The sequence below is a fragment of the Lacerta agilis genome, chromosome 17, assembly GCF_009819535.1.
Source record: "Lacerta agilis isolate rLacAgi1 chromosome 17, rLacAgi1.pri, whole genome shotgun sequence".
NCBI classification, from domain to species: Eukaryota; Metazoa; Chordata; class Lepidosauria; order Squamata; family Lacertidae; genus Lacerta; species Lacerta agilis.
In genome coordinates this window covers 10,853,943-10,880,547 of record NC_046328.1, presented here as the reverse complement: position 1 = coordinate 10,880,547, position 26,605 = coordinate 10,853,943, and the positions used below count along the sequence as shown (strand labels likewise).

Here is a 26,605-nt window from a genome sequence, read left to right as displayed (position 1 = left end):
GCACTTGGTGTCCCCAAAAACAAAATCTAGACCTTTGGAGAAGTTGACACAAGCCTATCCGCCACTCCCATTTTGTTGACTTTACTCAAATTATGTTCTCGGGGAACAGAATGCACACTAAAAACCAAATCTTAGCACCAAGAGGTGCTCCAATTTACAATAGTACTGCATACAGGAGTCGGTCTGGAATGTACTGCTGGAGTATGAAGGAGCCCAGGAACCCCAAGTAACAAGGTAGGGAGGACACCCACCATGCTATACAATAAAAAGCTGGCTAAAAGCCCAGTAGTCTATACATGCAGCAATATGAGGTAGCAGAACAGACTGCATTACCTGAGATTGCAGGTGGATTGACCATTTACTGAACATGCTGCAGACAGAAAACCCACAGCTGTTTCTATTTGGAAATGGGGCCATAATTCAGTGATTTGCATGCAGAAGGTCCCAAGTTCAATCCCTGATATCTTCAGGTAGGGCTAGGGAAACCCCTTGTCTAAAACCCTGAAGGGATGCTGGCAGTCAGAGTGGACAATACTGAGCTAGATCAGGCACAGGCAAACTCTGCCCTCCAGATGTTTTGGGACTACAACTCCCATCATCCTAGCTAACAGGACCAGTGGTCAGGGATGATGGGAGTTGTAGTCCCAAAACATCTGGAGGGCAGAGTTTGCCTATGGCTGAGCTAGATGGACTAAGTCTCTGACCACGCAAAGCAGCTTCTATCAGATACCCATCTTCCTGCTATGCATTATTATTATTATTATATTATTATTATTATTATTAGTTTTAAAATATGTCCTGTGGCAATTTACAAACTATAAAAACAGCTAGAAATATGTTTTTAAAATTGCTTTTACAAATAGTACCCCCCCAAAAGGTGAGGGCAGTTTAAAAACAATACACAATTGGGTTCCAGGTCATTGTGCACATCAGTGGTTGGGCATAGGCCAATTCCACCTCCACCCTTGCCCCCTTCTGGGGCCAAAAATGATGTGCATCAATTGGACACGCTCAGAATGGACACTCTAGGGGGGGGGATTAACAGGGGAGGAACTGAAAAGCAACCCAGCGTAGAATAAGCATGCTCAATGGGCAAAGAATGCCAGTTGTCCTGAATCAACGGATTCAAATTACAAGAAAGGAGATTCCAACCAAATGTTAGGAAGAACTTCCTGATGCAAGAACTGTAGTCCTGATCCAATGAACGACCTTGGAAGGTGATGGACTCTCCTTCCTCGGAGGTTTTTAAGCAGAGGTTGGATGGCCATCTGCCAAGGATTCTCTAGCTGTGATTCCTGCATTGCAGGGGGTTGGACTAGATGACCCTTGGGACCCTTTCCAACCCTACACTTCTATATGACTGTTGAGGTGGGGGACAGGAAACTGGGGTGGCGAATTGAGTATCCTGGAGAGGAGTGTGTCCATATGGCTGAAACTCTGAACATGAGCATTCTTCGTTGCCGTGATTTGTTCTAGGTCTCCCTTCAGTTTTAACAATCCTCGGTTTTAGGGGCCCTGAGCCTCACACTCATATGTAAACACATGCCCAAGTCTGGCACTCCAGGCAGTCACCTTGCAATAGATGCAGCTTCTGCCTTTGCAGTCCATTCCAATCATTTCACAACATCCAACAACTTCATTTTCCAACATGTGTTGACCAGGCCTAAGCTTGAGCTCTCTGGAGGATGTTAGATATAACACATATATCAGCAGAGTGCATTGATAAATAGCCTGGTTAAGACCGTTGGCTGAAACGATAATGAAACTTAAGGTTTATTCCTTCTAGCAAACAAAGCCATCCTGAGTACAGGCTTACTCGTGGCCATCATGGCGTAATGAGGTTAACGGAAAAAAGGAAGCTCCAACACTAACACCAAACAAGCAGTGGGAAGGAAGTAAAGCCTGAGAGAGAAAACAATCTACAGGAAGTTACTCAAGAAGGAATCGGTAAGGGAAGAAGAGGATGCCTTTCCGTCTACTGCCCCCTGCTGGTTCGGGAAACTCCCGACAAAATGGAAAAGATGGCTGGTGTACAAAACATGATCCACGAATAAATGTCTTTCGTATTTAAATGGACGTTGGTGATGGAGACAGGGGTGGGGGTGATGCATAACGCAGAGGGGACAAGCAATAAGAGCAGGCAGTTTACCTGCAGGACCAGCTGCTGCCAGGCGGTTGCCAGGGGCTGAGCACTGCCAATGTTGCACATGGTCACTCGGTCGGAGGGCTGATTGGCGCGTTCGAGTTGCAAGGAGACATTGCGCCGCTCTTCTTCGAGGGCCCGGGTGAGGCGCTCAAAACGAGCCTCTTGCTCCTTAACGGATGCCAAAATGCTGGCAGCAGACCTGATATCATAGTCCTCCATGACTGGGCTCAGACTGTCTTGCCTGTTCACTGATATGGGCCAATGACAAAGGTCAGGGAAAGGGTGGGGGAAAGGAGAAACAGGTCAGAGGTCAGGAATGAGAAGGAAAAGGAAAACGGCAAAGGTTAATTAGTCCGCGACATCATATTAATGCTCAAAAGCAAAGGGCTGGATCCAGCTAAGTTCTAATCAGAACACACGCATTGAAATTAATGGGCATAGCTTAGGACACATTCACACCATACACTGAAAGCACTGCGATACCACTTTAAACTGCAATGGCATATCCCAAAGAATTCTGGGAGCTGTAGTTTCTTAAAGGTTTCGAGAGCTGCTAGGACACCCCTATTAGGGACCCAGGTGGTGCTGTGGGTTAAACCACAGAGCCTAGGGCTTGCCGATCCGAAGGTCGGCGGTTCGAATCCCCGTGACGGGGTGAGCTCCCGTTGTTCAGTCCCTGCTCCTGTCTACCTAGCAGTTCGAAAGCACGTCAAGTGCAAGTAGATAAATAGGTACCACTCCGGTGGGAAGGTAAACAGCGTTTCCGTGCGCTGCTCTGGTTTGCCAGAAGCGGCTTTGTCATGCTGGCCACATGACCCAGAAGCTGTCTGCGGACAAACTCCGGCTCCCTTGGCCTATAGAGCGAGATGAGCGGCGCAACCCCAGAGTCGTCCGCGACTGGACCTAATGGTCAGGGGTCCCTTTACCTTTACCTTAGGAGACCCCTATTAACTTCATGGAGCTGTGATTCCCAGATTTCCCTGACAAACTACAGTTCCCAGTTTCATATGTGGTGGACTTGTAAAAGGGAAAAAGAGTATTGGGAAATGATCCATAATGATTTTTTTTGGGGGGGGGTGTTTAAAAGTACTTTCCCCAAAACCAGAGTCCTTTCTGTTGGGAATAATTCAGACTGAAATTCCCAGGTGTCAGGAAAGGTTATTTATGTATTGCCACTACTGCGGTCCGTGTTTTGTTAGCCCAAAATGGAAAACGAGCAAGGTCCCAACCAAAGAAGAGTGGCAACTTAAGCTGACGGAATATGTGCAGCTTGCAGACTTAACATATAGAATAAGAGAACAAGAACATACATTTAGAGAAAATTGGAAAACGTTTATTGAATATGTGGGAAATAATTGTGTACAGCTGAAAACACTGGCTGCATTAAGGTAAATTCAAAAGCTTAAAAAAGTTATGATAGATGTAATAATGGAACACTGAATGGTATCATTTCTGTAAAATATGCAGAGATCTATGATATGTAAAATGAACCATGGGTCCAGATGTTACCCAGTGTTTAATGTAGCATCATAATGCTTTAAACATATGATGTGAACAGGTCCTTAGTCATGTCCAATGATTTCAATGTGTCGTTTCTGATCAGCACTGGATACAAACCCAAGGTAGTGGTTGTTTTGTTCATACTGTTTAGAAAAGGTTTAATTTCCAGACACTTAACTTAATGGCATTGCACCAAATCTTTTTTTTTAAAAAAAGATTATGTACACCTTGAACAGAATTTAGATTTATCTCAACAGGCACGGTTTCCACTCCCACCCCCACCCCAAGCTTTCTGTCTGACAAGCGATTCTCACACTTTTCATGAAAGTAATTTCACTATGCAAACAATAATGTACTTTTAAGAATATATAGCTTCCCATTTTCTTCTCTCCCCCCCCCACTTCCCGGCCGACCAATTATTTCTATAACTTTCATTCACATCTGACGCCTTTCCTTTTAATAGATCGACCAGAATTAACTCTTTTAAGCTGCAAAAGCACCGCACCAGAGGACTGCTAGCGGCAAGATGAAGCTTCAAGGTTGGCTGAGACTTGCTGTGACTTCACAAAACAGCTGGGAGAGGAGTTCCCAAGGCCGAGCTGCTCTAACACATGTTTTCGTATATGTTTACAATGGGGGTTCTGCTTCCCCACGCAAATAGAACCAAAAAGCATCATGTCCACCTACAGATCAGTGCATGTTATATTTGTGCAAACATGTATGGCTTGGGCATTGCACAAAACTGGGAGTGGATCTTCCCTCCATGTGTTTTGAGATCTGCACTGAGGGTTGGCCAACCCTACAAGGGCCACAGAGGTGGGCGTGGCCCAAGCGACCAATGAGCATTGCCTTGTGCACACAGGACACAGGCAGGAAGGGCCAGCACACCCGTAAGGCGTGGTGAGGAGGTTGCTTCAAGTCAGCAGGTTCTGAAGAGCTAGGAGGGGCAGTGCGGCTGCAGTCCCTGCCCACTCAGATGCCAGCCAGTTGTCCCTCGCCAGCCCACTGCCAGGGCCACCTCTCCCAACTGTTGGAGGTTTGCAGAGGAGGAAGAGGAGGCAAGGGTTGCTGTGGGGGGTGGGCAGCCTTTTTCCAGTCCCCACTCCCCCCAGTTTGCCTGGAGTGGCAAAACATCCTAAGCAGAGGTGCCAAGTCTCCCGTATTGGGTGGGATTCTCCCATTTCTAAATGCGTTTCCCGCTGCTCTCCCGGATGACTGAAAAACCCGTATAATACCGGGTTTTCAAAGTTCTGCTTTCTGCCTGGCTCACAAGTCACGGGCGATGAAGGGTTAAAGGCTGCAGCGAAGAAATCCCGCCTCCTGCCTTTAAGGATTGGATGCTGCAAGCCAGGGGAGCAGAACAAGAACAAAAAAAACCCCCACCTAGCTGAGCCTTCATTGGCCGCCTCGGCTGCCACTCGTTGGTCCCTCCTAGAGCTCCTTTATGAAGCCCCACTGGAGCTTTGGATCGGCTCCAGAGCTTCTACCAAGAGGACATCCCTGGACTTCGTCTATGGACAAAGTAGGCCTGGGGCCTTTGGCCTTAAACCCCCCCCCACAACATGGGGGAGGAACGCTTCGGGATCCTTTACTTTTAGAAGAGGAACCCCTTTTAAGTTCCCCATGCGGGCGGGGGTCGTCGCATCATGCAGCCTGGTGTTGTTCCTTCCCACGCGGGCCTGGCTGCTCCTGGGGATGGCGGGGGCGGGAGGGAGGGCCTGCGGATCCTTTCCTTTTAGATAGGGGTGGTGTCCATTCTGAAAATTCTAAAGGACATTGACCCTGGCTGCTCACTGGAAGGACAGATCCTGAAGCATCGCATGAGAAGAGAAGACACCCTGGAAAAGAGACCATGAGGTGAGGAAAGATGGTGGTGTGTAGCCTGGTGTAAATTAATTTTTAGCCTGGGGGGATTACCGCGGTGTGGACTGTCCCTGAGAACCGTAGGCTGTCCCTGGGACAGGTGAGGGTGTGCTGATCCCTTATTTTCAAATCTGAAACTTGACAGCTATGATCCTAAGCCAGCCCTGAGCAGGTGGATTGCAGGTAAATGAACATGCAAAGAGGCACAAACAGGCAGGCGCACCTACCGACAGGCAGATTTTCCCTTTATATACAGATCGGGGAGGGGGGGAAAATAGGTTATCTCCAATTTTCTATTGGTTCTCCCAGGAAGTGACAGTTGAACTCTTAGCCAATACAAATGACACATTTGGTAGCCAAATTTTCTCTGGCAGCTAAGAAGCTTCGCTCCAGTTGTGGTGATGCGTTGTGATTTTAAATTTTTATGCTGCAAGTTACAGACTTTGTGTTGTTTGATGTCTTGCTTTCTGCTGTGAAGGCCTTGGGCTATATACAATAAGTTGAATTGATTGACAGGCGCATATAGACATGCACACTATTCAAGACAACCCTGCACAGACTCTTCTGCCATAAGCAGAGGGGTGTGTTTGCCTCCCCTCCCCACTGCAGCACTGGGAAGAGAGGAGACTTTTCTCTCTGCCTAGCCCAGCACTGCAATGGGAAAGAAAGCGCTCCCCTTCTTTCTTCTCACAGTCTGGTGTGGTGCCATTGCAAGACAGCTTTGGGGGTTCAGAAATTCAGAAATCTAGATTAATAAAAGGAAAGAGGAATCCTGCCCCACTGTCCTTCCTGTTTCCTGCGTCTCCGAGTCCTTGTGGAAATGGTCCACCAGCAGAGGGAGAAGACGTGATTTTGCAAGCTAAGAAGAGGCGCCCTATTTTGGCAGAGGGTTGATGGACTGCTAGAAGTGGCTTTCCAGTGCTATGTGAACGAGCATCGACTCATGCACTCCCTCCTTCAGGAGCATGGAAGAAGCATCTCCTTCCTAGCTGAAATTAACCAGAGTTTATTGATGCATTTGAACCGAGGGACTCTGGTTAGTTTAAACTATGGTTTAAGCTTCCCGCTAGGCATCTGGCTGACACTGTGAGAACAGGATGCTGCAGCACTAGATGGAGGTCTTCTTATGTTCTTGAGATCAAGCACAGCTCCATCCTGGCATGCTTCAAGAAAGCATAAACAAACAGTTTCCTCCAATTCAGACTTAACAAGAAGCTGCTGTTAGCTAAAGGGGCAAAGGATGCTTCTGATATCTTTCTGAAGTCATGGCAGGAAAGGTGGGAGTGTGTGAGCCCAAAGCTCAAATCTGCTCATTCACATAATCCAGGAGGAATAGATGCTCATGAACAGCTCAAATGCAGCTTGCTAGCAATGTGTGGTGGTTGACCTAATTTTTGATATATTCCTTCTTGTGCTGTCTGCCTGGTACATAGGGGCCAGCTCCAGGTTTGAGGCAGCCCAAAGTAGGGTTCCTCCAATGTGGGCGGGCTCTCCTAATTCAAGGTGTGGTGTTTTGCCTTGTAGCGTGGCAGACGCTCTTTCTTTCTTTCTTTCTTCTTTCTTCTTCTTTCTTTCTTTTCTAAGCAAAAAACCTACAAATGTGTTTGAAAATATCCCATGCTGCAGCATTTACACTGGGAGCCACTACTAGCCCTTACTGAGAGGATAACAGCACAATGTACACTGCAAGATGTGACAGATGTCGTAAATAAGACAATTGACATACTGCAGAGAGGCTAAGCATGCTTCCATGCACACAAACCCTGACATCAAAAGCCAATAGTGAAAGAGAAAGATACGGCCGTTCCAGGTTATCAGACTATTTTGGGTGGGGTGTTGGAGCTGAAATTCTGCACAAATGTGAGGTATACAATTCACCTTCTGAAGAATCTCAGCTTCTGCTTAAATAAAGTTTCTAGCCATTATGAACACACACATACAATGCTTAAATGGTTTGCATGCAATGCGTGCTGAAAATCTCAGAAGCGGAGGAAGTGCTGAATAGATTTTCAGCTGCCAGAGGGATGGCCTCAGAGCCAATCCTCAACTCCTTTTCACATCCCAGCAGCATAAAATCTCAAAATTGATGTGCGCCTGAATATTTCATGGAGGTCACAAAGCCCAGCTTTTCTGGTTGCAGAATTTTTACTCTAACAGTCTCTTATGATTAGAGGGAGGTGAATTCCGGTTGTGACCCCTCTTGTTGGTTTCCTTAAAGAAAAGAGAAATCTGGGGAGCAGGGTGACAAGGTAAGCTTGCTGGAGAATGGCATTATCTTGGCACGCTCTTTCACATCTCATTAGCAGATCGTCTGCATGCACAAGCTAATCACCAAGGATTGTCACAAGCTGGAAGAGAACCTCATGCAGCGGCCTGCTTTGAAACATGGTTAAGCAGAGGACACTGTGGCCATCGACTCCCGCAAAGGAAATGTAGGGGCTGCTGAGTATATCAAATGATTTGGAAGAAAGCAAGGAGCCACACAAAGGAATATCTTTCTGATCCCTCTTCAAAGGAATGTCAGCGGAACCACAGAAAGGATTGGTGCATAATCCTCACCTGCACAGAGGCGCAGGGTGAAAATTAACTTTGCATTGACCCGGCAAGGGCGCTTGGTTGCTGCAAAGTGAAATGGTTCCTACAAAATGATACTATATATGTGCAGAGATGGCTGGGCGCTTTAACTGAGACTCTTTTCTCTGAAGTTGGAAAAAAGATGAAGAAAAGAATGGGATCCTGTAGCTTCGACAGAAGAAACACAGGGAGCTTCACACACACATGGAAGCATACGGAGCTCCACTGAAGAGTGCGGAGCTTCACTCAGAATACGGACAGCAAAGTCAGACAGAGCAAAGTCGTCATTCAGAGTATAGGAAAAGGCAACATGAGCATCTTGTATTTGACTTCTGGGATGAACTGGGGTTCCTGGTGTGGTTGGACCACTTCTGTGGCCTGCATGCCACAGAATGCGGATGTTATCTGCATTGGGATCTTGGTAGGGTGGAGGAGAATGTCAACATCCCCGCTGTGATTTAATTACCCTCCTGAAGGTAAGCAGAGGTCAATGGGCCTGAGATCCAGAAACGTGTGCATACAGAGGCCCAACATCTCTAGGTAGGGCTGGGAAAGACTCCCTTCCTGAAACCCAGCCAATGCCGGGGATTGAACCTGGGACCTTCTGCGTGCAAAACAGATGCTCTGAGCTCCAAAACATCAAGAGGGAACCAGGATGGAGAAGGCTGATCTAAGCCCAGCAATGCCTACTCTGACTGGCAGCAAATCTCCTAGCAAAGGATGTGCTCTACCAGTGAGCTACAGCTTTGCTGGTCTACAGACTAGAATTAGGATGCAGAGACCCCTAGCAGGAGCCCATTTGTGCTGCATCTATCACCAGTGTTATACCTCTGCTCAAAATGCTACTAGTGTTATCTAGGGGCTCCATTCACTTTCTACCACCTGTCCTCATAGAGTCCCGGTGCTGACTGAACAACCGCAACAACCTCTCTTCTATTTCTAGGCTGGCATCGGAATCAGAGGACGCTTACCTGACCAAGCCTTTGACCTGCAGCTCCTTTTGTCCTCCATCACAAAAAAGGAGAAAGGAGAAGACTTTTCGGGCTCTAACGCCGACCGACTAAGTAGCAACCCCAGATCCTTTTGCATATGCAGAAAGAAAAGGTCTTTAGGGAGGAATGACACCCCTCCCCTTCCAGAAATCCGTCTACTGGAGACAGAGCAGGGAAACCTCTCTCCCTCCACTCCCCATCATCATAAGCTTATGTGTCTCCCCTCCCTCTTTTCCAACATCTTACAATAGGGCCCTTGATTCTGCTTCATAGATTCTACACTGCTGGGTGCTTTTTTGAAGCCTGCATAGCTCTGTAGCCGTGAGGCATGGAGAGACTTGGGTTATGGCTGGCTATCCAGGAGGAATCCCGGATATTTCTGCTCCATTGCCCATTTAAAAGACTGAAGCTGTACAGGGTCTCTCTCTCTCTCTCTCTCTCTCTCTCTCTCTCTCTCTCTCTCTCTCCCAACCCCCACCCCCAGGCTTCTTCCAGGGCCAATGGGAGGCTAAACCCACAGGCTCCACTATCTTCGTGTATCCGAGCGTATTAAATGCACTATGGCAGCTCCCAATTGTAAGCAGGGGCTAAGAACAGAGACGGGTGTCGGTGGGGAATAGCCCACTCAGGACCTCTTAAGTGCTCATGAAGAATTCAGGAACCACCGAGGCCTGTTTCAGATGCCACTTACGGTTCCTTGCAAATTAAGGCACCCATTAAAGGAACTCCGAGAACTCTCGTTTTCAAGGCCTTTTGTTTCGTTGCTGTGTCTTTTGTGCTTTGCAATAAGTGGAGATTGAAAAGGCAGAGATTAAAGCTAGGGTGTCTAGACAATGGCGTAATGGGCAATCAAAAAAGGGGGTCATAGGATTCCATTCTGGAACGGGGGTCTTTCCCTTGGATTGCTCATCATTCAATCCAAGCCAAGGTGAGCGTGGAGAAGGGAGGCCTTATGTGTTTGGCTCAGGGGGGAGCTTATTTCTCTGCAAAAAAGAGGCACATTGCTTTGCAGCACAGAAGCATTCTTCCACTTGCTCCAAAAGATGCTTTGTATTCGATTGATTGATTGATTGATTGATTGATTGCAGTATTATCCCACCTTTTTCCTCCCAAGAGCTCAAGGTGGCATGCATGCTTCTCCCCAGTTAAACCCCACAACCACTCTGTGAAGTGGGTTGGGTTGAAAAGCAGTGACTGGCCCAAGGTCAGCTCGTGAGCTCCATGGTTGAGTGGCTATTTGAACCCTCGTCTCCTAAGTCCTAGTCCAACACTCTAAACGTACACCACACTCGTTTCCAGTGTGATCACATGTGCGAACATGCCCCATGTGATCAAATGCGTGTGGACAAGGAGGGGAAAACACGTGGGTGACCTGGGGGCTAGGCTGAAGCCGGGGAACAGAGATCCGGATCCAGGATTCCCTTCTGCCTTCTTCCCTCCTGGGGAAAGGAAAAAGAGGGTGTCAGCCTATTACCGGCGGTGGAGGAAGCAGAGTCAGAAGCGGAGGGTGCAGCCTGGTGGCCAAGAACCGGCGGCACTCCCATCAGCCTCCCTGATGCTGTGAATGTCTGCATGCTCAGCAGTCTTGCAAGGCACAAGAGTCTTGCGAGTGAATGTGCCTTGCCCTGTCTTTAACAGCCTGGCAGGTGGGCATGCCACCCCATTGGGACAACTCCATTGTTCTGTGCAGTTCTGATCTTCCTGCCCTGATCTCGGATTACCTCGCCTTTCCTGTCGCTTGGCTGGAGTGTATCACCTGTCGTTGTGCGTGTATGTCTTCTCCGTCTCATTAAAGATCTCTTCCTTACTCTCAAGCGAGAGCATCTGGACTGGATGGTTGTGAGAGAAAGCGAAAGTGTGTGTTGGAGAGAAACTGTTGGGGTCGAGGGCAAACTGCGCTCCTTATTCCTCCTTACAGCCTCAGTTAACTGAATCTCCAAATTTTTATCCAGCTACAGTGCCAATTCATGAAGTTAAAATGGGCTGCCATTTGCAAATTTGCCATTGTTTGCAGTAAAAATGGAACTGGATTGAAAAACACCACCCATAAACAATACTGGTGACAGATGAACACTTGCCACAGAAAGTCAAAAGATTATGCACGAGCCAGATCTTGCATAATTTTTTATTCTCTACCCATCACTACAGGATGCAACCATCCTGAGAGTCTCTGGGAGAGGAGCATTTTAGTGAAGCATCTTTGGTCAGTCAACAAGGAGGGCCAGAGACTTAATTTGAATAGCAAATTAACAATTATTCCATGCTGTGCACAAATGCAAGAAAACAGAGCAGGCGGTGGTATCCAAGTAAGTTCTACTTAGAGTATACCCACTGAAATTAAAGGGCCTGAGTTAGTCATAGAATTGTTGAGTTGGAAGACACCCCGAGGGTCAACTAGTCCAACTCCCTGCAATACAGAAATCATAGCTAAAGAATCCCTGAAAAATGATCATTGAAGCTCAGCTTAAAAACTTCCAATGAAGGAATGTCATCCACTTTCCCAGGTAGCCCATTCCACTGTTGAACAGCTCTAACCATCAGAACATTGTTCCTAACATTTATTCATAATCTCCTTTCTTGTAATTTGAATCCATTGGTTAGGGTCCTGCCCTGTGGAACAGCTGAAAACAAGCTTGCTCCACCCACCATGTGACATCCCTTCAGATATTTGAATGTGATTCTCATATCACTTCTCAGTCCTCCATTCTCCACGCTAAACATACCCAATTCTTTCAACTATTACTCATAAGGCTTGGTTTCAAGGCCCTTTCTCATCTTGGCCACCCTCCTCTGTACACATTCCAGCTTGTCAATATCCTTCTTAAATTGTTGATTAACTTCAATGGGTCTACATTGAGAAGGTCTAGCATTGAGCATAACCCTAGCATTGTGAGTGTCTGGAGGTGGTTGGAGGATGGATGGTGGCTAACAGATTGAGGTTGAATCCTGACAAGACAGAAGTACTGTTCTTAGGGGACAGGAGGCGGGCAGGTGTGGAGGACTCCCTGTGCCCCTAAAGGAGCAGGTGCGCAGCCTGGGAGTCATTCTGGACTCACAGCTGTCCATGGAGGCACAGGTTAATTCTGTGTCCAGGGCAGCTGTCTACCAGCTCCATCTGGTACTCAGGCTGAGACCCTACCTGCCCACGGACTGTCTCGCCAGAGTGGTGCATGCTCTAGTTATCTCTCACTTGGATTACTGCAATGCGCTCTATGTGGGGCTACCTTTGAAGGTGACTCAGAAACTACAACTAATCCAGAATACGGCAGCTAGACTGGTCACTGGGAGCGGCTGCCAAGACCACATAACACCGGTCTTGAAAGACCTACATTGGCTCCCAGTACGTTTCCGAGCACAATTCAAAGTGTTGGTGCTGACCTTTAAAGCCCTAAACGGCCTCAGTCCAGTATACCTGAAGGAGTGTCTCCACCCCCATCGTTCTGCCCGGACAGTGAGGTCCAGTGCCGAGGGCCTTCTGGCAGTTCCCTCACTAAGAGAAGCCAAATTACAGGGAACCAGGCAGAGGGCCTTCTCAGTAGTGGCACCTGCCCTGTGGAACACCCTCCCACCAAATGTCAAAGAGAAAACTAACTACCAGACTTTAAGAAGACATCTGAAAGCAGCCCTGTTTAGGGAAGATTTTAATATTTAATAGATTATTGTATTTTAACATTCTGTTGGAAGCTGCCCAGAGTGGCTGGGGAAACCCAGCCAGATGGGCGGGGTATAAATAAATTATTATTATTATTATTATTATTATTATTATTATTATTATTATTATTATTAATATTATTATTATTATTATTATTACCCCTAGAATGTTTTGCAGGGTGTAGAGTTGTACACTTGAAGAGCGTCTTGAAGAGGAAGGAGCAAAGACAGCATCCTCTTTGCAATGAAATTGATAGCTCATGGAGCAGGTTTGATGTGATGACACAGTAATCAAACGGCATTCAAGGGCATGTGATTTCTCATGCAGATTTGGAAAGCATGCACTGAAAACCAGGCAATACACACCCAATAAGATTAGGAACGTCTTTGTGTCAATGAAGCTGGGGCATCGCACTTTAAAAGTTAGAGGAAAGTAAACCCATAGAAGGCCTCAAGCCGAATCAACTGCAAGAGAAGAGAGGAGGAGAGAAGAAAAGTTAGTTCTAGAGGGGTTAGTAACTGGAGTATCCTTCTTTGGTAGACACAGTGATGGGGAGAAATTAAATCCAATTGTATTTAAAAAGAGGACCTACCTGATTTGCACTTTCCAAACTGCGTGAACCGTAACAAAACTATCCTTCTAAATTCACAGATCCAAGATTTTGCAATGCAGTTCTCTAGCCACATAGCATGGTACAAAAATGCACACATTAAAATGCATGTATTAAGCAAATTAAGATCCAAAAAGTATTAGGGAAAGCTGCTTTGCAAAAGTGTGTGTTTTAGGCACAACTACATACAAAGATGTGTGTATTAGAAGAAATCCACACTGAAATACTTGTGAATTTTTATGAGGACTTGAAAAAAAATCATGAACTGATAAGAAAATGTGGAGAACTGAACTTAAAGAGTGGGAAAATGAGAAACCAAGAGAAAGTAAGACTATCAGATTCGTCCATCCCTAGCTACACCTAAGTTTTTTTCTTACAACTATGTGGACTAGAGACATACTTCCAGTCAGTAACTACCTAATCTATATATATATATATAAACGTTCAATATGGGTTGTTTGATGTAGCCGCAATGCTCCATAACCGCTTGACCGATTGCCTTCAAATTTGGACACAACATTCCTTGGCCATATGGGAAGGTTCTTAGGTACCTAGATTGCAAAAATATCACATCTTTCCCTGGTAAATCCGTGAATTTGTGCAAAAAAACACACCAGTGCCCTCCAGTAGACATCAAAGACCACAGGCTGTGATATATTTCAGAGCTTACAGGGTTAAAACTGCTCTGATCACATGACATGCTGTTTTTCTGTGAGTCAGTGTTTGGGACGCTTTCTCTTTCTGTTCTGCTCTGCTGGGAGTTAGCCATGCCAGGTCATTTGTGCTGTAAATAATAAAACTTCTACATAAGGAAGAAGCCGGCTCCTGAGAGATTTATTGCTGCAGCTCCTTTACACACAGACCATCTTCCTGCTACATGAGTGACTCAGAAATAGCTAAAATTGCTCTGCTAACAGCCCAGAAACTGGGAGGGGAACGTAGAAAAGCTGAAAGCATGCTGGACACCATTGCTGGTTCTGGAGAACCAACCCAACTTTGGTAGGCAAAAGCGGGGTCGTGTGTGCAGGGGGCGGAGCTAGCATTTTTACCTGAGGCAGGCAGTATTTCAAATGGAGAAACTGTGGGGAGGGAAGCGAAAACGGGGACTCCTTCCAGTGGGGGGGGTCAGGCAGCCCAGGAGGAGAGAGGAGAGGGAGGGAGGGGAGGTTGTCAGAGGGAAGCCATGCACAAACTAAAAAGAGAGAGAGTCCGCGACAAGAGAGGACAGGGAGGGGGGAACGGGAGAGGAAAAAACAACAGGTGACGGGGGAGTCTCAGGGCTGTTTCCACAAAATGAGCCACAGCAACGCGTGGCCGGGTCTACTAGTTCTGCTATAAAACTCAGCCAGGTGCTCCTGGACCTTGCTGAAACAACTTGAATGCTCCGTCTCAACTGCTGGACCACTGTCCATGGTCCTGAAACCACACCATTATGTTCCTCCAACGTGATGACTTTTGTCTTGACTCATGGTGCCTTGCTGTCCTGCTTAGAGAACCAGGAACTTCTGCCCTCCCCTTGGGTGAATTCTCTCTTTGATAGTGGGCATCCCTGTGGATCATGGCATGGGGGACCTTTCTCAGCTGACAATTAGGGTGCACATGTTGCTGCTGCTATACAGGACTGAGAGTCAGTTTGTTCCTTGCTGATGCAACATCAGAGCCCTGAGTCTGGCTGGCATTCTCTACCTTGTCTCACCTCAGTTGGTCCTGTATACAGCCTGAAGCCCACCATACACCCAGCCTGAGATCTGCCTTGCCTCGTTTCACCCGAGCTGGATGCTTCTTCCACGCAACTAGCCTGGCTCTGGTTGGCCAACTTCCAATCTGGCTCGCTGTCCACCATCCCATGCCAACAAAAAGCAGCAGACAAAGAAGGTGATTTCAATGTATGCGCAAGAGAGGCAGGCACAGTGTGCTGGTGTCAGAGGAAACAAAAATAGGGCTGGTTAGGAGGTTTTGTTCAGCACAAAGAAAAATAAAAGCAACCTGTAAAACGAAGAGCTCAGCCAAGGAGGAAATGAGTGCAAAAGGAAATGCCATCCAGAGAAAGAAATGCTCCCTAACTAGACATTCCTTTCAGAAGGAATTCTGGAATTATTTAAAGCTTCAACTCTACGGGTAGGTCAATGAAAGTTGTGCCTCAGCAGGGGGAGAAAAAAGGACAGGAAAGAGTAACACTTCAATGTGAGATTACAACTGCTGATTTTAGAAATTAGTAAGAAAACAGGGACAAAATGTTTACAGAGACAATGAACGAAAATAAACCTAGAAAATAAACCTGACGGGGAGGAAACTGATAGTCTCAGTGAAACGGGATTTTTTTAGCCGGCAACCCATCAGGTTTATTTTCTAGGTTTATTTTCGTTCAGGAAAATCCTTATCTAACTCCTTATTAAGGCTTTATATTTTTTGCGTTAAGCAATTTAACGTTTAGTTGTTGTATTTTTCCTATAATTACCCATTCTAGAGATTTTCACGGCTTTTGTTCACTTTGTCTCTGTAAAGATTTTAGAAATCAGGCAGCCTCGACCGAGCCCTCGGTGATTCCACGAGCTGGAATTTAATATTCACAATGCTAAGGAAACTGGGAGTCCCACAGTGTTTTTAAATTAACAATTAGCTTAATAAAACTCACGTTCCAAGAACAAAATAGCAAAGTGATAATTCACAAAAAAGTCACATATGCCAAACAAACTGGCAATATGGAGATGTGCAAAGCATGCCTCTCTCATGCAGAACACCAGGGGAGCCCCACTGAATCAGGCCAATGGTCCCTCTTGACCAACACCCCGTTCTCACAATGGCCAACCAGATGCTTGTGGCAAACCCACAAGCGGGATTCGAGCACAAGTGTCCTCTCCCTTCCTGTTGTTTCCAGCAAATGGTATTCAGAAGCATTGCTGCTTTCAGCTGTAAAGGCAGAGCATAGCCATTGTGACAAGTAGCCATTCCCCTCCATGAATTTGTCTGATCCTGTTTTAAAGACATCTAGGTTGGTGGGCATCACTGCCTGCAAGTAGGAGCGAGTTTCATCGTTTAACTATAAGCTGCTTTCTTTCATCCCTCCTGAATCTTCCACCAAGTCACCCCCATTTCCACCAAGTCACCCCCATTTCCACCAAGTCACCCCCATTTCCACTCTGCATTCTTCGGACAATCCCCAGAAAAGATACAGGTGGTTTGGTGTCAGGACATTCAGCCCCAGACAGTATATAGCACCTGCAGCCTCTTCATCCCAGCTCCACCCAGACCCTACAAGGGAGTAGAATGTCCCCTGCATTGGCTCCTTTCCTCTTCACTATGGTTCCCCTCCTGCCTCCCCAGGTACAGTTAATCTGGTGCCTGGCAAGAGTCAAAGACCTCTTGACTTGTGGCTTTCAGCTGAGTGTAAGCAATCTGACTATGATACGGAAAGAACCTTAACAGAGTGTCAATCTAGGGAGCCCGAGATGGAGAAAAGGAAGACCCAAGGGGCTTTAGCATAGTGATTGTGGTGTCCCAGTTTGGAACACTCCCTTTCTGGAGGTGTGGATGGTTACACTGTTGTTGGGAATTCTCCAATTGAAGGAAATTTCTTTGGCCACAACACTGACAACACTATGATCCTACTTTGAATAAGGACACGGGTGGCGCTGTGGTCTAAACCACTGAGCCTCTTGGGCTTGCTGATCAGAAGGTTGGCGGTTCAAATCCCCGGGATGGGGAGAGCTCCCGTTCCTCTGACAGCACGCCAGTGCAAGTAGATAAATAGGTACCACTGCAGCGGGAAGGTAAACGGCATTTCCGTGCACTCTGGTTTCCATCACGGTGTCCCATTGTGCCAGCAGTGGTTTAGCCATGCTGGCCACATGACCCGGAAAGCTGTCTGTGGACAAACACTGGCTCCCTCGGCCTGAAAGCGAGATGAGCACCACAACCCCATAGTTGCCTTTGACTGGATTTAACCATCCAGGGGTTCCTTACCTTACCTTACCTACTTTGAATAGTCACAGGTTCCACCAAAGAAACCTAGGACCTGCAGTTTGTTAAGGGTGCTGAGGGTTGTTAGGAGACCACCACCGCTCTCACAGAGCTACAATTCCCAGAGCGGTTGAACAATCAATTGCTCTACACGGGGAACTCCAAACGTCATCCTATGTACTTAGCGCACAGTAGTGCTGGAAGCTTGCTGTATCACTCTCATTTTCAGCACTGATTGTGCATCATCTAGTGATTCCTTGCACAATGGCTACCAAGAACAGTGGTGAAACTGACACCCTCTTTCCTAAGAGAAGCGTCTTCACTGTGCAGGTGAAACTGACAAGTGACTTATCAGTTTCCTACAGCGTATGGAACTTCCTCAGACTTGCTGCAGAAATGAGGAGAAAGCATGACACTATTATTATGATTTATTAAATGTCTATATCGGCTGTCATCCAATGATCACAGAGCATTTCACAATATAAAAATACCCCCAAAACTCCCACATTGTTTAGATTCTTTGTTCAGGTCCAGGGAACTGTGCACGAACTCCTCTCCCTCGCTGGACTGCATGCACATGTACACATTGAATTGCATACAGATATAGACAGATTTTGAATTATGCTTTTGAATTGTGGTGCTGGAGGAGACTCTTGAGAGTCCCATGGACTGCAAGAAGATCAAACCTATCCATTCTTCTAAACTTCTCCCTAATGTTTAGTTGGAAACTCTATCCTTACAGTTAAAGCTATGGTTAAAGCTATGGTTTTCCCATTAGTGATGTGTGGAAGTGAGAGCTGGACCATAAAGAAGGCTGATCGGTGAAGAATTGATGCTTTTGAATTATGGTGCTGGAGGAGGCTCTTGAGAGTCCCATGGACTGCAAGAAGATCAAACCTATCCATCCTTAAAGAAATCAGCCCTGAGTGCTCACTGGAAGGACAGATCCTGAAGCTGAGGCTCCAATACCTCATAAGAAGAGAAGACTCCCTGGAAAAGACCGTGATGTTGGGAAAGATTGAGGGCACAAGGAGAAGGGGACAAAAGAGGACAAGATGTTTGGACAGTGTTCTCGAAGCTACCAACATGAGTCTGACCAAACTGCAGGAGGCAGTAGAAGACAAGAGTGCCTGGCGTGCTCTGGTCCATGGGGTCACGAAGAGTTGGACATGTCTAAACAACTAAACAACAACAACAATACGCAGATACATCCAATCAGCATGCGCAAGCATTTCTGGACCCAGACACCATTATGCCCCCCCCCCACTTGACAGAAATCAATTCAATCTGATTTAAGCCTAAGGGGAGCCCTGAGATACTTATCTGCACTAGCAGACCAGCAACAGCAGCATTGGAAATCAAACCAGATTCCCAGTCAAATCAAACAAAGCAGAGTGGTTCGATTCACTTCAGTTAGGCAAACCTAAATTTCAGGCATGTGCTTGCATCTCTTCCACAAATCTGTCGGGTGTCGCAGTTTTATACATGTATTAAAAGCCAGCGGGGTTGTGGAGGTTAACACAGGCAATCTAAGACCAGGGTTGTCTTTTTCAGAGCGGAAGTGATGTCATGGTGCTCTGTGGAACTGATTGAACGCCCCCCCTTGCTCTAGCAAGTGAATGAAGCGATAAGGAGGCTTACAAGTTTTGCTTGTGACAGATTAGCACAGAAGAAGTCAGCAAATGAGGAATATCATCAAGCAGAGGATAGATCATTCTTTCCTCCTGCTGAGGAGGAAAGGATTTGTCTCCTGCTGAGATGAAGTGAGGGGAGTTTCTTGTAACACTGAGTCCCCCGAGTCTGAGGATAGCAGTGCCACATCCTCTGGCGAAGTGGGGGGGGGCAGCAAGCTGACACTGGCCCCACAGGATCCTCTAGGGCAGCCACACTTCTGGGTTTGATCCTGCACACCCCTTCCCTTTCTGGTTTGGAACCCTCCAACTCCTCCCCTTTGCCAACCTGGTGCCCATTTTGCCTCAGACTGATGAAAGCTACAGCCCAAACGTGGGGGGTGGGGGTGGCGCCACGAGGCTAACAAAGGCCACTTTCTAAGAAGGTTGTAACCTCCAGCACCGTACAATGGTACCTTGGGTTACAAACACCTTGGGTTATAAATACTTCGGGTTACAGACTCCGCTAACCCGGAAGTAGTGCCTCGGGTTAATAACTTTACCTCAGGATGAGAACAGAAATCGCGCGGCGGCAGCAGGAGGCCCCATTAGCTAAAGTGGTACCTCAGGTTAAGAATGGACCTCCAGAACCAATTAAGTTCGTAACCAGAGGTACCACTGTATTTTGAAGTCACTGGTATTTACAACACCACACCATTTAGAGACTTTCCCTCCTGCCCCCAGCGAAAGAAAAGGCCAAAAAATTCCACTAGTTTTCCTTGTCTCTATTTCTGAGCCATCAAGAGCTGAATGAAATAAGTATAAATCAGGCCCAGCTCCCCATTAATCCTCTCCCCATCAGCTCAGTGCTGTCAACATGCCAATATCCTTCGCTTCATAGTCACCAGACCAGCTCTCTCAGTCAGGGTGCTGGGGTTCTCTCGCCTAATCCAAATGTAATTATTATTTTTTCTTCTTATTTTGAAACAAGGCTGAAGACAACGTTTCAAGGGCTCTGCTGAAAATTAAAGGCTCTCCGCATCTGCTAAAATGCGTTTGTTCCCTAATTTTGTAATTCTCTATTAAACAAACAAACAAAACACAATTAAGCTTATTCAGTGTTGTTTGTTCATCACCATCATTATTATTACTGCTTAGTGGTCTGTTATTTTCTGGGAAAGTGCATCTTTTTTTAAAAAATGTTTTATTTTATTAATCAACATCAACCCAAAACATATTGTAAAGGAAAACAGAGCCAAATTAGTACAAATAACTGGATCGGTGGTGCATAACTAAAAGAAGGAATCAGGATCGAAAACAATTATATAAATCATATCCTCCTCATCATAATCTAACACACACAAAAATTCTTCACTGGAACCGGAGGATATGCCCACTCTGTTAATATTGAAACCAAATAACAAAGTGAGAAAATCTTTAAGCCAACTATAGACATTTATAAGAGGGCAGCAGAGTACCTTGGTTTTTGAACAGCTTAGTTTAAAAATGTTTTGGCTCCTGAACACCGCAAAACTGGAAGTGACTGTTCCGATTTGCGAAGTACTTTTGGAAGCCGAACGTCCAATGGGGCTTCCAAGGCTTCTGATTGGCTGCAGGAGCTTCCTGCAGCCAATCAGAAGTCATGCTTTGGTTTCCGAAAATTTTGGAAGTCAAATGGACTTCCGGAATGGATTCCGTTTGACTTCCAAGGTGCAACTGTATTCCACAAAACAGAACCATATAGAAATAGGCTTCACTTTTTTACTCTGACCTCTCACGGCTCTTATTTAGCAAGTTAATTCCTACACTGCATCTTTCCCCACCCCCCTTTGTTATACGGATTCTTCACACACAAACCAACAAACTAACATGAATTTTTAGAAACGAATAGGTATGCTTTGGTTATAGTGCCCATCCAAACTGGATCCTGGCTCTTCAGTCTTAGGGTACAACATTTAGGGTCAATAACACCATGCTTTTATTAGCTTGGCCATTTTTATTTTAAAAATTTAAGTGTGCAAGCTGTTGAGTTATGCATAACTCTTTCTCTCAGTTTAGATCAGGCCTAGGGAACCTTTGCTTCTCTCTGTGTTGTTCAACTACAGCTCCCATCACCCCATTGTCCTTTCTTACACCTGTTCTAAATCTCCCAATGTTCAGCTTCATTGGAGGCCCACAAGTTCTAGTGTGATGAGAAAGGGAGAAAAAACTTTTCTCTATCTACTTCCTCCAGGCAATGCATAATTTCATAAGCTTCTACCGTGTCACCTCTTACTCAACTTTTCTTGAAACTAAAAAGTCCCCAAAAGACAGCTGAAGGCAGCAGCTGTGTCTCCCCTTCACCCTTTATTCCCCAGGTTAGGCATGCTCAACTCTTCCAGCCATTCCCCCATAGCTCATAGCATCCAGGCGTCTCACCACCCAGGTGGCTCTCCGATAGACAGACAACAGTTTGTCAATGGGTGCCTCTGGGCTGTCACTCTTCTGCAGTAGCAATTCAAGCACAACCTGCAGATTTAGGCTTGCACAAGTAAAGAGCCTTAAAGTGCTCTTGTGACCCTAGAGCAGTGGTGGCGAACCTATGGCACATGTGCCAGGGGGGGAGCTCAGAGCCCTCTCTGTGGGCACGCGCGCCATCGCCGTAGCTAGGGGATGAAACTGGTGCTCCAGCACTCCAGGAGGCTCCTGGCTGCTTTCAGCACAGTACCAGCACTGCTAGGGCAAGTCACCGACCAAGCCCATCTGCCCACTGCAACCAAACCTGACGGCTGCCTCTGAGCTGGCTCCACCTCCCTGCCATCAAGTTTGGTTGTGCCCAACCCACCTTATTGCTCTGCTCTCGGGCGCATTTACAGCCATGGTAACCCTGGCGAGCGAGCATGGGGCTGAGCAGGCATCGACTTTGATGCGCCAGGGCCTCCTGCCAGTTCCTACTCAGGAGTAAGCCGCCTTGAGTTTATAAGGTCTGGCAAATTATCAGCATGCGTACAACTGCAAAATTCACATTAATTGTTCAAAAGCACGCCAAATGCAAACTTTTACCTTTCAATAAAAAGTTGTTTGTATCATTGAAAGCTCTGTTATTGTGTTTTTCTTTTAAGACAAAAGATGTTAATGTAGGAGTTGTTTTTTTTCTAAACTAAAACCTCAGCATTCAGGTTTAATTGCAGTGTTGGCACTTTGCGACAAATAAGTGGGTTTTGGGTTGCAGTTTGGGCACTCGGTCTCTGAAAGGTTCACCATCACTGCCCTAGAGCAACAAAGAGGATGACATGTTGCAGTTTGGAAAGTGGCAGCAAAATGCAGTGAAAAGTGTGAAGTGAACAAATGATTCGTGGAAGAACAAAGAAACACAGTGCAAGCAAATAGGGATGGGTGCAAGATGAACGCTCATTGGCGTCTAACCACTCCACAAACAAATCAAAACAGATGCTCAGTAATACCCCCCAACACAGTCTAACCTCAATTTAAGCCTCGTGCAAGCGAAACAAGACAAAGCCACTTCCATCTTTAGCAGGAGGTGGTGTTGTGGGAGGTCACGACCGCCCCACGTGTGCGCAGGGTGGGTTCCCAGCCCCTGCGCAATAGGGGGAATCCCGGCTGCGTCACATGCCAGGCTGACCAATCCGGTCTACCTGGGGGTGTGGCCTGCCCTATATAGGCAGGGCGCAGCCGGGGGGTCTTCCTGTTCCCGGCTTCCAGCTGCTCCGGTTTTCCCACCCACCCACCTTTCAAGGTTTTCTTTTCCAGACCTTGCTATGGACTTCGGTTGGTCGCCGTTGAGGGGCCTGGTAGGAATTTTTCCACTTGGCAAATTGGCACCAGCCATTTGCTTTTCGCCTACCTCGTAGCAATTCGTCACAACTCTTGGTTTTGGCTGTTAGGCATTCGGATATTTTCTATAGAAGTGAAGAGGGGAAGCTGTGCCATCACCTGCCCCGCATTTTGAAGGGTATTCCATTAAAGAATGGGGGGGGGGGCTGGCCTTGTCCGAAGCCTAGGGAGGTTAGGGTCTAAGGCACGACCCCTATCGTTGACCCCAGGGAGAGCTCCTAGTTGATATGCATCAGCAGGACTCCCCCTACTGGGGGTTAACCCCTCCCGGACTCCCAGCGGATGGGCTGGAGTCAGATATAACCGGTTAGATCCAATGCTTAAGCCAATACCGCTCATCATCTGTAACCAATAAAGTTGTGTCCTTTTTTCTGCCCATTAACCTTATATATTGTGTCATGTGTCATTATTTTACCACGGGGGGTCGGGACAGCTCATTGGCGTCTAACCACTCCACAAACAAATCAAAACGGATGCTCAATAATATCCCCCCAACACAGTCTAACCTCAATTTAAGCCTCGTGCAAGCGAAACAAGACAAATGCTTGTCTGGAGGACCCCAAAGTCCTTCCTCAACGTGACACCCAGAGCCAGGCACGCTGAATTTCTGAGCTGCTTCCCAAGCTAAGCAATCCAATGTAGTTATGAATGAGTGACTTTGGATTAACTCCGGAGATTATCGGTTTGGGCCTTGATGGCAAGTTAGAAGGCTATGGCAATGATTTCTTGATTCTTTGTACTCCGATTATAGAATTGAGCCCCGAGGCTTCAGGAGAGGAAAGAAAACAATCCCAGTGTCAATGGCTGGGTGGGTCCTGTCCATAACAAAGCCCTGATGGAAACAATAGGGAATTTGTGCTCGCAGCTGAGTATCTGTGTGGGCTGTGTAACAGATGTGTCAAACGGCATATTCCAAAGATGAGGAGTTAATTGATGCTATAAATAGTATTGCACAGACACTGAGAACACGGAGCGACTGAATGCTACGATCTAAAATGCACCGTCTAGCCATGTGATTAATCACTTACATGGATTTGAATTCATGGGGAAGATCTGCCGCTGGCTGGATGAGCAAAAAGAGGCAGAGGGATTGGTTATTTTACATGTCAATTAGCCCAGTCAAATAATTTGATTTCAGGCTATTGGGAGACTTCTCTGCCTTTATTGTTTGGGAAGGTGCCATATTGCAGAGAGCTAATTAGGTCTAGAGATTGGAGTGCGGAGGAAAGCTTCTGCAGGCCTGATTATTTCATTTTCGGGTGGGTTTAAAAAAAAAAAAAAAAGACACATGCAAACACACCACCGTATAGCTACATTTCTGCAACCCCAAAAAAATGTTTGTTCGACTTCGGGGCATGCTTTTTTCTCTCTGTGTCTCTCTGGATTTATGAGAACAATGTTCATTCCCGCTTTGAGGGAGTAACATGAATAAACGCATTAAAGCAAAATGGATATGCCTGAATCAAACAATTAATATCTGCCATGTGGTGGGTTATTAGTTTAGGGGTTGTGTTCCCCCCCCCCACTCTGCTGTGAACAAATTCTTACTGTGAGAGAAAAAGAATAAAGTATTGTATGGAGTTGAAAACAAGCTTGTTGCATGGGATTTCTCAAGAGCTTAGAGAGAAATGCACACACTGAACAGTTCCTGCTCTCTGCAAACTCTCCTACTCTTACGAGAACCAGTGAGGAGCCCTGCTGGATCAGGCCTGTGGCCCATCTGGTCCCACATCCTGTTATCACAGCGGCCAACAAGTTGCCTCTTGAAACCCCACCAGCAGGACCTGGGTGCAACAACAATCTCACCACTTGTGATTCGCAGCAACTGGTATTCAGAGGCTTCCTGCATCTAAGAGTGGAGGCAGAATTTATTCAAATGCTTGCACTGGCTGTGCATACGCTACCAGGCCAGGTTTGAAATTCTTGTGTTAATTTACAAAGCCTTTAACGGTTTGGGTCCAGGACAACTCAGGGATGACTTGATTATTTACATTCTGATCCCTGATGTATTTGGGGGAATCATTGTTAGTGGTTCCCCCCATGGCTTGGATGCACGGCTTCTATTACAAGTGTTTTCAGTCCTGTGGGTCTAGTTTGTGGGACTCCCTCCCAGTTGAAGTCCCCTCCCCTGTTGAATGTCTGACATTTCCTGAAGACCTTTCTTCCAACAGGCTTCTTAACTGAATTCTGATTTTATAGTTTCAACTCATTTTTAGTCTTATTGTATTGGGTCTCATGCACACCACTTAGAGATGGCTATGATTAAGTGGAATGCAAATTGTTGAAATAAATATAGTCATACAGAAGTCAGACGGAATCCATTCCGGAGGTCTGTTCGACTTTCAAAACGTTCAGAAACCAAGGTGCAGCCTCTGATTGGCTACAGGAAGCTCCTGCGGCCAATCGGAAGCTGTGACGGACATTCAGGATCCAAAGAACGTTCACAAACTGGAACAATCACTTCCGGGTTTGCAGCGTTCGGGAGCCAAAACGTTGGACTCACAAGGCATTCGACTTCTGAGGTACGACTGTGATCAAAAATGGCAGCTGACGTGGCTAGTAGCCGCTGAGAGTCTTGTCCTCCATGAATCTATCTGAGCCTCTTCTAAAGTCATCCAAGCTGGCGGCCATCACTACATCTTGTGGCAGCAAATGTCATAGGTTAACTGTGTGAAGAAGACCCACCTTTTGTCTGTCCTGAATCTTCCCAATGTCCAGTTTAAACATTCAGTCCCTTCTTTCTAGATCAGATTCCCAAACTTGGATCCCCAGCTGTTGTTGGACTACAACTCCCATCATGCCTAGCTATCAGGACCAACCGTCAGGGATGATGGGAGTTGTAGTCCAACAACAGCTGGAGACCCATTTGGGAAACCCTGTTCTGGAGCCCTACAGCCCTGAGGAACAGCTAGTTTTCCCACCAAATTGCAGCGGGATCAGATATTGGGTAATAAGCCAGGCAGGGGTTGGCTCCAGGTTTGAAGAGCCCTTTTGCAGAATTAATTCTAGCAGGAGTCCTCCTACACTGGTGGACTTGTCCCCGGGCTTACCAAGTAGTGATGGCAGGCAGCTGCAAACCATCATTTCCCACAATGCCCTCAGGCATGGAGGACACTGGTGGGATTTAAAATGGTACCTTGTGAGCTGGGGAACGGACACTGTGGCCACCTACAGTTTCCAGAAGATGCTGTGTCCTGAATCTAAGGGTCCCATTCATCTCCCTTCCAGATGACCCAAGGTCAGTGGCTTCCCATTTCATCTGAACTAGGAAAGTACAGCTGTCAGATGAGGATCATGCCAGGAGGTCTTCAGTTCACAATGGTTTCCCTTAATGGCTGATCCATTGGACCAAGCCAGGCTAGATTTTGAAGCCATGGATGTCCAGTCATTATCCAACGTTTCCCAGTTCACACACAAGAGGAAAGGCTCATTTGTATCTCATCTTATTAAGCCAATATATCAGGGGCAAGGAAACTTCAGCTCAAGGGCCACATACCTTCCTAGGCAGCATTCTGGGGGGCCAGATACCAAAGGGGGCCAAAGTGGGAAGAACAGCAAATGTGGACAGAGCAAACCCCCCCAATTGTTCAGTAGGGTAGTTTCCACACACATAAACACAGACCTTTGTCCTCCATTCAGGCAAGAAAGAGGCATTATTGGAGTTCAACGACACATTCCAGCCAGGCAAAAACTCCAAAGTGGGGCATGAAACAGGACTATTGAGGGGTGTGGCCTGAGGAGAGTCTCAAGGGCCCGAAAAAGAGGTCTCGAGTGCTGCATTTCTCCCCCACCCCCTTGGCTGGAGGTTCCTCATCTCTGCATTATATGATAATCCAAATGCAGTCACTGAAAACGGGACTTTAT

At 46.6% G+C, this 26,605-nt stretch overlaps 1 protein-coding gene across 11 annotated transcripts in view; it reads right to left on the bottom strand.

Annotated features, from left to right (window-relative positions):
• The window catches only part of ARVCF (ARVCF delta catenin family member), a 452,118-nt gene that overhangs the window by 280,140 nt on the left and 145,373 nt on the right, over nucleotides 1–26,605 (bottom strand). For 7 of the 11 annotated variants that reach the window (XM_033135996.1, XM_033136004.1, XM_033135999.1 and 4 more), the window contains exons 3-4: nucleotides 13,093–13,191; nucleotides 2,150–2,394 (exon numbers count right to left, since the gene is read on the bottom strand). The exons of 1 other annotated variant lie outside the window; for it this stretch is intronic. In XM_033135996.1, the coding sequence (XP_032991887.1) occupies nucleotides 2,150–2,365 (216 nt within the window). In that variant the 5' untranslated portion in view covers nucleotides 2,366–2,394; nucleotides 13,093–13,191. Of the gene's footprint in view, nucleotides 1–2,149; nucleotides 2,395–13,092; nucleotides 13,192–26,605 lie in introns of those variants that run through there. 3 more of the 11 variants (XM_033136006.1, XM_033135997.1, XM_033136000.1) reach the window with 3 other exon arrangements.